General features: G+C 40.1%; 1 protein-coding gene across 1 annotated transcript in view; it reads left to right on the plus strand.

The window, feature by feature from the left end:
- Positions 1-12,913, plus strand: part of ttn.2 (titin, tandem duplicate 2) — a 159,458-nt gene that overhangs the window by 103,704 nt on the left and 42,841 nt on the right. Inside the window, exons 173-197 of the mRNA XM_057335761.1 lie at positions 121-402; positions 547-846; positions 944-1,237; positions 1,332-4,286; positions 4,387-4,722; positions 4,830-5,114; positions 5,213-5,512; positions 5,603-5,905; positions 6,013-6,288; positions 6,373-6,669; positions 6,752-7,054; positions 7,142-7,441; positions 7,528-7,815; positions 7,918-8,220; positions 8,338-8,640; positions 8,729-9,034; positions 9,118-9,405; positions 9,496-9,786; positions 9,946-10,233; positions 10,325-10,912; positions 11,001-11,105; positions 11,201-11,398; positions 11,498-11,794; positions 11,888-12,475; positions 12,569-12,871. Coding sequence (XP_057191744.1) covers positions 121-402; positions 547-846; positions 944-1,237; positions 1,332-4,286; positions 4,387-4,722; positions 4,830-5,114; positions 5,213-5,512; positions 5,603-5,905; positions 6,013-6,288; positions 6,373-6,669; positions 6,752-7,054; positions 7,142-7,441; positions 7,528-7,815; positions 7,918-8,220; positions 8,338-8,640; positions 8,729-9,034; positions 9,118-9,405; positions 9,496-9,786; positions 9,946-10,233; positions 10,325-10,912; positions 11,001-11,105; positions 11,201-11,398; positions 11,498-11,794; positions 11,888-12,475; positions 12,569-12,871 — 10,377 coding nt within the window. The remainder of the gene's footprint in view (positions 1-120; positions 403-546; positions 847-943; positions 1,238-1,331; positions 4,287-4,386; positions 4,723-4,829; positions 5,115-5,212; positions 5,513-5,602; positions 5,906-6,012; positions 6,289-6,372; positions 6,670-6,751; positions 7,055-7,141; positions 7,442-7,527; positions 7,816-7,917; positions 8,221-8,337; positions 8,641-8,728; positions 9,035-9,117; positions 9,406-9,495; positions 9,787-9,945; positions 10,234-10,324; positions 10,913-11,000; positions 11,106-11,200; positions 11,399-11,497; positions 11,795-11,887; positions 12,476-12,568; positions 12,872-12,913) is intronic.

The raw sequence follows: 12,913 nt of genomic DNA on the forward strand, positions 1-12,913 counted from the left end.
TAATTTATGTAACCTTAGATAAATATCATTAGTTACGTAGTTGATAAGTTATTTAGTGATACAAATTATTGTTGTAAATCAACTAAAGACAAATTTACAATGTTTTTTTATTGTCTATAGAACCTCCAGAGCTTCTGTTGGATATGGGCATGCCTCGGGAGGTTAAAGCAATGGCTGGAACCCACATTAATATTGTGGCTGGAATCAAAGGAATACCTTTCCCAAAAGTCACATGGAAGAAAAATGATGCAGATGTTCCTTCAAAAGCAGAGATTGAGACATCTGGAACAGCATCCAAATTAGAGATACGCTATTGCACACGTGCCGACTGTGGAGATTATACACTTAATGTTGAAAATCCAGCAGGATCAAAAACAGCCACATGCACTGTGCTTGTACTTGGTAATTTTCTTTTCTCTTTAAACTTCAATTCTTATTGTCTTTTAAATATATTTCAGAACAATCAGAACATGCTCATCAATGAAAGGAAAATATTTTTCTCTTTCAAAGCTAATTCATTTGTTGTGTTTTTCTTTGTTAATGTAGATAAACCCGGACCTGTTCAGAGTCTCAGAGTGTCTGATGTCAGAAGTGATTCTGCCCAGCTTTCATGGAAAGACCCCGAAGATAATGGTGGTACACGCATCACTAACTTCGTAGTTGAGAAAAAGGATGCTGCATCTACACAATGGGCACCAGTGTGCTCATCATCCAAAAAACGTAGCATGATGGCCAAACACTTGATTGAGGGAATGTCATACATGTTCCGTGTGGCAGCTGAAAATCAGTTTGGTAGAAGTGAATATGTCGAGACACCAAAAGCTATCAAAGCAATGAATCCACTATGTAAGTATGAACGGTGAAATCAGTCACCACCGTGGCTTTGAAAAACTTTTCTTTTAAATTTTTAGAAGTAATTAATATATTCATCTGCATATTTCAGTCCCACCTGGTCCACCAAAAGACTTGCATCATGTAGATGTTGACAAAACTGAGGTGTGGCTCCAGTGGAATTGGCCAGATCGCACAGGAGGAAGTGATATCACTGGGTTCTTGGTTGAGTATCAAGAAGAAGGTGAAAGGGACTGGATTGTTTTTAAGACTGTCAGCATTCCTGAGTGCCACGTGATGGGCCTGGAAGAGGGAAAGACCTATAGGTTCCGTGTAAAGACAGAGAATGCTATTGGCCTAAGTCGACCAGACACCACTGTGCCAGTTCTTTGCCATGAAAAACTAGGTTAGATTTATTTTTATACATATCTTCTATGACTATTTAGGTTATATATTTTAATTTTCATTGTTAATCTTTTTTCTTCTCTGTTTCTTAACAGTACCACCCATTGTCGAAGTTGATGTGAAGCTTATTGAGGGCATCATTGTGAAAGCTGGAACCACTGTTAGACTGCCTGCCATCATGAGAGGCCTTCCGATACCCACTGCCAAATGGGTCATTGATGGAGAAGAAATCAAGAGTGAAGGCAACATCAAAATTGATACAGACAACTTCTCTACTGTTCTGAGCGTCTCTGAATGCACAAGAAATCACACAGGAACCTATATACTCACAGTGTCTAACTCAGCTGGAAGTAAGACTGTTGCTCTGAATGTCACAGTACTTGATGTTCCAGCTGCCCCCATTGGACCTGTTAATATTCTTGAAGTCGCTCCAGACTCCATGGTCATTGAATGGCGTCCTCCCAAAGATGATGGTGGAAGCCCAGTCATGAACTATATTGTTGAGAAGAGGGAATCAAATAAGGAAACATGGGGAGGAGTCAGTTCTGGTAGCACGGTCACAAGGCTCAAGATTTCACGTCTACAAAAAGGAGCAGAGTATATAGTGAGAATTCGAGCCGAAAATAAAATGGGCATTGGTGCAGCTCTTGAAAGTGCACCAACTGTAGCCCGGCATCAGTTTGAGCCTCCTAGCCATCCTGGAAAACCAGTGGCGTCTGACATTTCTGAGGATGCACTCACACTTGGATGGACAATGCCAATGTTTGATGGTGGTAGTCCAATTAGTGGCTATATTATTGAGCGTAGACATAAGGGAGGCAAATGGATTCGGGTGAATAAAACACCATGCAAGGAACTCAGATACAGAGTGCTTGGACTTTTTGAAAGCAATGAATATGAGTTCAGAGTATTTGCTGAGAATATTGCTGGCTTTAGTGGACCCTCTCCTATTTCAGATCCTGCCAAGCCTTGCAGACAAATTACTGTTCCTGGACCTCCAATCAACCCGAAGATTAAGGACTACAGTTGCACATATGCTGATATTGTCTGGATCAAACCGACAAGGGATGGGGGCAGTCCTATTTTAGGATACATAATTGAATGCCAGAAATCAGGTGGAGAATGGGAGAAGAGCAACTATGATGATCTGATTAAGCAGTGTGCTTATAGAGTGAAGGGACTGACAGAGGGCACCGAATACAGGTTCCGTGTTAAAGCTGTCAACATGATTGGAGAAGGCGAGACACGGGAAGTCCCAGAGTCAGTTATTGCCAAGGACATCCTCATTCCTCCAGAAATTGAGATGGACGCCACATGTCGTGAACGTGTGACCGTTCGTGTTGGACATAACATTAATATCACTGGATATGTGAAAGCAAGACCTGATCCCCAAATCACATGGAGCAAAGGTGAAACAGTTTTGGAAAAAGACAAACGCACAACTCTAATAAACAACTTCCCAGTAGTGCAAATGCACATCAAGGAGGCTACCAGAGCAGATCACGGAAAGTACACACTTAAGGCTGTTAATGACTCGGGAGAGGCTTCAGCTACAATTACATTAAATGTACTTGATAGACCTGGACACTGTCAGAATCTAAAATTGACTTATGTAACTAAAAACTCTTGCATGGTATCTTGGGATGCTCCGGAGGACAACGGAGGCACTGAGATTACAAATTACATTGTGGAATGTCGGGAGCCAAGCATAAGAACCTGGTCAATGATATCTTCTGACTGTACGAATCGGATGGTAAAAGCAAAGCTCATGGAAAATCATGAGTATTTATTCCGTGTGTCTGCAGAGAACAAGTGTGGTCCAGGACCAACAACAGAAACAAAAACACCTATCCTTGCAATTGACCCACTTCAGAAGCCTGGTGAGCCAGAGAACTTCCACGTCAGTGACATTGGCAAGAACTTTGTTTTCCTTAAATGGAGAAAACCAGATTATGATGGTGGCAGCCCTAACTTGGCTTATATTTTGGAGAGAAAGTCAAAGGATGCTGAAGAGTGGGAAAAACTACACGAGGGAGTCGTAAAAGACACATTCTTCATGGTAGACAAATGTGTTGAGAATCAAACCTTTCAGTTCAGAGTGAAATCAACAAATGATGGAGGAGAAAGCAACTGGGTTAGGACATCTGATATTCTTGTCAAAGAAGAAGTTCATAAGCCAGTTCTTGACCTGAAATTTGCTGGAACCACTGTAGTTAAAGCTGGTGAATCAGTAAGACTTGAGGCTGGGTTAAGAGGAAAACCACAGCCTGAGGTTACATGGGTGAAGGACAAGGCTACAGGTGATAATCCCAGGATTAGTGTTGACACTGGACCAGATTACTCTAAATTCCTCATGACTAAAACCAAACGTAGTGACACTGGCAAATTCACTATTACTGCTACAAACTCTGCTGGAACATTCACTGCATATGCAAATGTTACTGTTTTGGATATACCTGGGCCAGTCCGAGATTTGAAGATTTCAGGCATTTCCACAGACAAGTGCAGAGTTGTATGGGATCCTCCAGAGGATGATGGTGGTTGTGAGGTGGACAGCTACATTCTAGAGAAATGTGAGACAAGAAGAATGGTTTGGTCCACTTACTCTGCCTCTGTTGTCACCAACTACTGTAATGTAACCCGTCTTGTTGAAGGAAATGAATACATTTTCAGAGTCAGGGCAGAAAACAAAATGGGAGCTGGTCCCCCAATAGAGAGCAGACCTATTATTGCTAAGACACAATACAACAGACCTGGTCCACCCGATGCACCAGAAGTCACAAAAATAGGTAAAAAGGAGATGACTGTTGTGTGGGCTCCTCCTGAGAATGATGGTGGAAAGTCAATCACTGGTTACATTCTTGAGAGAAAAGAAAAGAGGGCTGTTCGATGGGTCCCTGTCACAAAGAGCCCTATCTCCGAAAGACGTATGAAGGTCACCAATTTGATCCCTAACCATGACTATCAATTCCGTGTCAAAGCTGAAAATGAAGTGGGATTGGGAGAACCAAGCAAACCATCCAGACCCATCACTGCAAAGGATCCAATTGGTGTGTATAGGTTGATAACATCTATGCTAGTATAATGTTTTTTCTTGGCAATCTAAATAATTGTGCTTTAAACTAATCTGAGATTTTGTTTAACTCTTAGAGCCCCCTGGTCCTCCTGGCAGTCTTAAAGTAGTTGACAGCACAAAAACATCGGTCACACTTAGCTGGGCAAAGCCTATGTATGATGGTGGTGCTCCAATTATTGGATATCTGGTTGAAATGAGGGACAAGGTTGAAATGGAGGGTGAACAGGAAAGAGATCCAGAGGAGGGCTGGACCAAATGTAATACTTCTGGACAGCTTGTCATAACTGAATTTACTATGTTTAACTTGGATGAGAAAAAGGAATATGAATTCCGAGTGTGTGCTCAAAACCAAGTTGGCATGGGCCACCCTGCAAAACTCAAGGATGCTGTTACACCGAAGGAGATCCATGGTAAGGCTGTTTATAATTGTCACTTGTATGGTGGCACCTAATTGATTTAATTTTCTATTTATAATAAGCTATATATATATAAGTTATTCAATAACTTTTTTCCACAGAGTCTCCAGAGATTGATCTTGATGCCAGTCTAAGAAAAGGACTTAACGTTAGAGCTGGATGTCCCATCAGACTTTTTGCAACTATTAGGGGAAGACCAGCACCTAAAGTGACCTGGAAGCGCATGGGTGTTGATAACGTTATTAGAAGGGGCCATGTGGATCAGATTGACACAATGACCTTCCTTGTGATACCCGAGTGCACACGGGAAGACTCTGGCAAATATTCTTTGACTCTTACAAATGCCTCTGGAGAAAAAGCTGTATTTGTTCGTGTTAAAGTTTTGGGTAAGTTTCAACTGATATAAAATGTTATTTTTTTACATGCATTTTAAAATCAAGATGAAGTGATTAGGTTTCTTATAAATTTAATTTATTGTCAACAGATACTCCTGGTTGCGTTGGTGGACTGGAGGCAACTGATATCACAAAGACAACCTGCCAGCTTGCATGGTTACCTCCAGAAAATGATGGTGGTAGCCCTATCCTAAACTATGTTGTTGAGAAGCGTGAAGTTGACAGGAAAACATGGACAAATTGCACAAATAACTTAAAGAAGACAAGCTTCAAAATCACAAATCTGACTCCAGGAATCGAATACTATTTCCGTGTCATGGCAGTTAACAAATACGGCATTGGCATGCCTCAAGATTCTCCAAAATCCTACCTGGCTACAGATTCCAAGAGTAAGTCCAGCACTGATGATATAATTTTATGTATATAAATATACTGTATATATATATATATAATATGCATCTTGTATTTTCTTTGTAAAGGTGAACCGGATCCTCCAAAGAAGATGGATGTATTGGAAGTTACTAAAAACAGTGCAACTCTTGGGTGGCTGAAACCACTTAGAGATGGCGGATCAAAGATAAATGGCTATATTGTGGAATACCAGGAGGATGGTAAACCTGAGGAAAAGTGGACATTGTACTCGGTTGTGAAGGACTTGACCATTGTTGTAGCTGGACTAAAAGAAAACACCAAATATAGATTCAGGGTTGCAGCAAGAAATGCAATAGGATGCAGTTTGGCAAGAGAAGCTGAAGGCATATTCGAGGTCAAAGAACAGCTGAGTATGTATCCAAATATATTGTGTTCTTCCATTATTGCTTTACTCTTTAATCCTATGTTTTTATTCAATTATTCAGACTCGGAATAATAAACCTTGTTTGTTTTACAGTGCCACCAAAGATTATCATGCCAGATATTGTTACAGCAAAGGCAGGATCTAAACTTATAGTTGAGGCTCTTTTCTCTGGAAAGCCTCCACCAGTCACAAAATGGAAAAGAGGAAGTGATGATTTAGTTACATCTAATCGTCTCTTCATACAAAAGACACCAACTACGAGTGTACTTATGATCAAGGATGTAACAAGGAAGGATAGTGGTTACTACAGTCTTTCTGCTGAAAACAGTACCTCTGCAGTCAACCAAATCCTCAGAATAATCATTATGGGTAAGTAACATTTTTTTTTATATACAGTGTGCCAAAAGTCTTTCAAGTTAAAATGAATAGTGATAACTTTTTACCCTTTTTCAGACATCCCTGGTCCTCCAGAGGGTCCTTTAGACATTCTTGAGGTGGATGTAGATTCATGCACACTTGCATGGAATTCACCTACTGAAGATGGTGGAAGCAACATCACTAACTATGTTGTTGAGAAGTGTGATGTAACCAGAGGTGACTGGGTGACAGCTGCATCTTGCACCAAGACCAGCTGCAGAGTTGGAAAGCTGACTCCTGGCAAAGAGTATGGCTTCCGTGTCCGCGCTGAAAATCGTTTTGGCATTTCAGAACCGATTTATGCTGAGAAAATGATTGCTAGACATCCATTTGGTAAGTCTCGCCAATAGTCACATATAAATGCACTCAAAGGGTTTAGGATTTATTTACACAAATACAAATTCTCACATTTTAGATCCACCAAGTGAGCCGAGAAACTGTTGTGTCAACAAAATCAACAAGGATTTTGTTGTGTTGTCCTGGGAAAGACCCGTGAACGATGGTGGCAGTCCCATCATTGGATATTCCATTGAGCGCAAAGAAAGAAATAGCCTTCTTTGGGCCAAGGCAAATGAAGTCCTTGTTCGATCAACTGAATGTACATGCTCAGGCCTCATTGAAGGTCTGGAGTACACATTCAGAGTGTCAGCTGTCAACAAGGCAGGACAAGGCAAACCAAGCAAGCAGACAGAATTTATCACTACAAGAACACCAGTTGGTATGTGTAAAAAATGCTTTTATTTTTATTCGAAGATATGCACATACATTTATAAACATAAATATTAATTTTTGTCTTTTGTTTTAGATCCACCTGGTAAACCTGAAGTCCTTGATGTGACAAGAAATTCAGTTTCTCTTGTCTGGAGTCGTCCAAAACATGATGGTGGTAGCAAACTCATTGGATATTATGTTGAGTCTTTGAAACTTCCAGGAGACAAATGGGTGCGCATCAATGCAAGCAGCCAAAATGTGCCAAAAGAAGAATATACTGTCCCTGGACTTGAGGAAGGAGCCCAATACAAGTTCAGAATTATTGCAAAGACAGCAATTAATGTCAGTCTGCCCTCAGAAGAATCTGATGCTATCGCAATTATTGCAGAGCATGGTAAAATTTATTTCACCAGTAATGTAACAGTTCCCTGTTGATGGACTACAAGCTTTACATTTATGTCTTGTTTTGTATCATTTCAGTTCCTCCAAGGGTTGAGATTGGTCTTGAAATGAAGAACTTTATTGTTGTCAAGGCAGGAGCAAATGTCTGCCTTGAGGCAGAAGTGTTTGGCAAACCAATGCCAATAGTCACATGGAAGAGAGATGGTGTCCAATTGAAGTTGGTTGAAGGCATGAAAATGACTCAAAAGATACATCTCTTCTGCTTGGAACTGTTCTCTGTGACAAGAAAGGAGTCTGGAGAGTACACCATTGTTGCTGAGAATCCAAGTGGAACCAAGTCTGCTAATATTAAATTGAAGGTTCTAGGTGAGTTAACTTAACTTGCAAAATTACAGCCATGTCTTGTCGTTCAAATGCAAAGACAGTATGTGTTACACGAGTGAGAAATTTGTTGTTTTGTTTCTGCAGACAAACCTGGACCTCCAGCATCAGTGAAGATAAGCCATGTTTTTGCGGACCGGATAAAACTCAGGTGGGAGCCACCTCTTGCAGATGGTGGTTCTGAAATTACAAACTACATTGTTGACAAACGTGAAACAAGCAGAGCCAACTGGGCCCAAGTCACGGCTAATATTGGTGGTCAGATAACAGACTGTTCTGTGGAGAAACTGATTGAAGGCCATGAATATGAGTTCCGAATCAGTGCAGAGAACAAGTATGGCGTTGGAGACCCAATTCTGACTAACTCTGTAATCGCCAAGAATCCATTTGGTAACGTTACATTCTTTCTTTTCTTCCAACTTTAAATATCACGTGTCATGCATTATCAAAATATTAATAAATGTAATTCCAATACAATCTTCATCCTTTTTTATTTTCTAAATTCAGATGTTCCAGGACCTTGTGAACCTCCAGTTATAACTAATATTACCAGGGACCACATGACTGTTAGCTGGAAAGCCCCTGCTGATGACGGCAAGGCTACCATTCTTGGATATATGGTTGAGAAGCGTGAAACTCAAGACCTCAACTGGGCTAAAGTTAACAGACGACCAGTTATTGACAGGACAATTAAAGCTGGAGGCCTTACAGAGGGTTCTGAGTATGAATTCAGAGTTATTGCCATCAATAAAGCCGGTCTTGGTAAACCAAGTGATCCATCTGCCGGTGCACTTGCATTAGACCCAGTGTGTAAGTAAAAATTTCTTGAAACAATATTTGACTAATGACAATATTCTAAATAAATTGTTGAAGCTCACATGTTGTGGTTTCACCATAGATCCACCAGGACCACCTGCTTTTCCAAAGATCATTGACTCTACACACAGTTCAATTAGTTTGTCCTGGACCAAGCCCGCTTATGATGGTGGATGTGAGATTCTGGGCTACCTTGTTGAGTTCAAGAGAGCAGATGCAGAAGACTGGATGAAGTGCAATGTGCCAAAGAACCTCCAGGCAACAAAGTTTGTTGTTACTGGTCTTATGGATAACTCTGAGTACCAGTTCCGTGTTTCTGCTGTAAACAGAATTGGATTTGGCGAGCCAAGTGATGTTCCTGGAAATCATATGGCGAAGGACATCTTACGTAAGTGTTAAAATCAGAATTTGCAATACAAGCTACATTTTCAATACATTTAATATCGATTTTTAATATAAACTTCCCCTCAGTTCCCCCTGAAGCTGAACTTGATGCAGATCTCAGAAAAGCCCTAGTTTTACGTGCTGGAGTCACAATGAGAATTTATGTGCCTCTGAGAGGGCGTCCTGCTCCAAAAGCAACATGGACAAAGGTCAATGGCGACTTGAAAGAAAGACAAGGCCTTATGATCAAGACCACTGAATGGGATACCTATCTTTATTGTGAAGATATCAACAGATATGATGCTGGAAAATATGTATTAACTCTGGAAAACAGTAGTGGTACAAAGTCATATTCCATTGTGGTCAAAGTACTAGGTAAGATGCCTTTACTAAAACACAAATTTCTGATTTAAGATTACTATTAACTTTAATATATGTATAACTATAATTCTAACATTTGCACAGACACCCCTGGACCACCACTCAATCTGATTGTTAAGGAGACCTCAAAAGATCATGCATCCATCACTTGGGATGCTCCATTGATTGATGGTGGTAGTCCTGTTAAAAGTTATGTTGTTGAGAAACGTCTGGCAGAGAGAAAAGCATGGACTTGTGTTGCTCCTGAGTGTCCCAAAACATCTTTCAGAATTACAAATCTTGAGGCTGGTAAAGCTTACTGTTTCAGAGTCCTAGCTGAAAATATATATGGCATTGGGGAGGGTTGTGAGACAACTGGACCAGTCAAAGCCTCAGGTGAAACTTCTTTGTTGCATCATGTTGCACATTACATAATTACATCACAATTTAGTGTTGTACTATAAAATAAATCCAATACATAAATATGTTCATTAGACTAATTAAGAAATAAAGTACAAAAGGCTTTACTATAATGCTGACTGTTATCTATTGCAGAACAACCTGGACCTGTTACAGATTTTAAACCCTCAGAGGTCACCAAGAATTCTTGTACTCTCAGTTGGAAGAAACCAATCTGTGATGGAGGGAGCCACATTGTTGCATATGTTCTAGAGATCTCTGAAGGTGAAGACAAATGGAAGCTGCTCACGAAGTCCAAGCTCACACAGTACACTATGACTGATCTTACAGAAGGAAATGAATACTCCTTCAGAGTCAAAGCCATTAATGAAGCAGCTGAAGGACCCCCAACTGAACTCACTGTTGTGGCTAAAGATCAAATAGGTATTGTAGTGCACCTAATATTTGCTTTTGTGTCTAGTTTGTTATGCAACATTGTGCATTAAATGTTTTCATGTTTCTTGTCTCTTTACAGTCCTGCCAGACTGCAATCTAAAAGGCTTTCCTGACTGTAGCTATGTGGCCAAGGAAAGAAGCACTGTTCGTCTTAATATTCCTATTATTGGTATCCCTGCTCCAGCCGTCACATGGAAAAAGGGTGATGTTACTTTATCAGACAGTGGAAGAATCTCAGTTGAATCAACTGCAACGAACACAACTTTGCTAATTCGTGATTGTCAAAGAAATGACGCTGGCAGATTCACCATCATTTTAAGAAACAGTGCTGGAACAAAGGAATCAGCTATTGACTTTAATGTTGTTGGTAAGCCTGGAATCTGCACAGGTCCAATTACGTTTGATGAAATCACAGCGGAAGGAATTACTATAGAATGGGCACCACCTATAGATGATGGTGGATCAGAAGTTACCAATTATTTTTTGGAGAAGAGGCAATCTACTGCTAACAAGTGGGCCACAGTTGCTTCCGCAATTCAAAAGAACACTATGAGGGTTACAAGACTTCATGATGGAACAGAATATATCTTCAGAGTTTGTGCAGAAAATAAATATGGAGTTGGGGAGTTCCTCAGGTCTGACCCTGTGATTGCTAAACACCCATTCAGTAAGTATTTAAAAGAAGATGCAAAAGCTTTTTTATATGGAAGATATTTTAAATGTTTTTCACAAACAAACTCTTTTCCTCACAACAGATGCACCGGAGGCTCCAGCGCCACCTGAGGTTGTGAGCATTCGCCATGAGTCTGCTATTCTAACATGGTCTGACCCAAAAGATACTGGAGGCTCACCCATTACTGGTAAAAAAAATGTTTTATAATCTCCTTGTTTCCCACCGTTTTGTCATGTATTGTAAGATGTAATCAAAGTTTTTTCTTTTTTATTCATAACATAGGATATTATGTGGAATTCAAAGATAGAAATAGCTTGATGTGGAAGAGAGCCAGCAAGACCCCTTTGAGAGTTAAAGAATGCAGAGTGACTGGTTTGATGGAAGGTCTGGAATATGAATTCAGGGTAATAGCTATGAATATTGCCGGACTTGGAAAGCCAAGCAAACCAACAGAATCTCTTATTGCACTGGATCCTATTGGTGAGTCTGCTTTCTTTTAGCAAATATGTGGTATTTACACTAAATAGTAAAATATAACAAATATGATTATTGTTTTTCAATTAATGTCTTTTTCTGTAGATCCTCCTGGAAAACCTGATGTGATTAGTATCACAAGAAACAGTGTTACACTCATTTGGACTGAACCCAAATATGATGGTGGCCACAAACTGACAGGCTATATAGTGGAAAAATTAGAGCACCCAGGAAAGGCCTGGATGAAGGCTAATCATGTGAATATCCAAAGCTGTGCTTACACTGTAACAGACCTACAGGAAGGCTGCACCTATGAGTTTAGAATAAGAGCTAAGAATTCTGCTGGAGCTATCAGTGCTCCCTCAGAGAAAACTGAGTCTCTTGTCTGCAAAGATGAATATGGTAAGATATTTGTTCATGTTTTAATGAATTACTGTAACAATCTATAAATAATAAACATAGCAATTTTGATCAAAACCTTTGTACTATTTTTAGACCCACCTACTATCACAATTGACCCTGCAATGAAGGATGGTGTGACTGTGAAGGCTGGAGAAACAATTGTCATAACTGCATCAAGCATTCTTGGCAAACCACCTCCTAAAGCTGTATGGTCTAAGGGTGGAAGAGAATTTAAGTCTTCGGATGTTGTCCAAATTACAAGCACTCCCACATCTTCAACTTTATCGATTAAGTATGCCAACAGAAAGAACACCGGAGAATACACTATTACTGCAAGCAATCCCTTTGGTATCAAAGAAGAAAAGGTTAAAGTCAAAATCCTAGATGTGCCTGGACCTCCAGGTCCAATTGAGCCAAGCAGTGTCTCTGCTGAGAAATGCACATTAACATGGTTGCCACCAGAAGAGGATGGTGGCAGCAGTATCAAATCGTATATAATAGAAAAGAGAGAAACCAGCCGCCTTCTCTGGACAAAGCTTGCTGAAAATGTTATGGATTGCCGCTATGTTGCCAGCAAATTGATTAAGGGCAATGAATACATATTCCGTGTATCAGCAGTCAATCTGTATGGTGTTGGTGATGCATCACAGTCTGGACCAGTTCAAATGGTTGATAGCTTTGGTAAGCTTCTTCTTCTTCTAAATAAAAAAATCTATCAATTTACTTTCATATTAATGTCATAAAATCATAAATGTTTTTTCATATTAATTGCAGGACCTCCTGGACCACCATCAAAACCTGAAATTGATCATGTCAGTGGAACTGCTGTAACCATTTCCTGGAAGAGACCAACTGTAGATGGAGGATGTGACATTAGAGGCTATAGTGTTGAAAGAAAAGAGAGAAGAGGTTTAAGATGGGTGAGAGCTTCAAAGAAGACAATTTCAGATCTTCGTTATAAGGTTTCAGGCCTGACAGAGGGAGTTGAATATGAATTCCGCGTAACTGCAGAGAATAAGGCTGGTTTTGGAGAACCCAGTGAGCCATCACAACCTGTAATGACCAAAGATATTGCATGTAAGTTGAGAAAGGAATTCCAATAATTTCACATATTTTTCT

Source organism: Triplophysa rosa, linkage group LG6, assembly GCF_024868665.1.
Source record: "Triplophysa rosa linkage group LG6, Trosa_1v2, whole genome shotgun sequence".
NCBI classification, from domain to species: Eukaryota; Metazoa; Chordata; class Actinopteri; order Cypriniformes; family Nemacheilidae; genus Triplophysa; species Triplophysa rosa.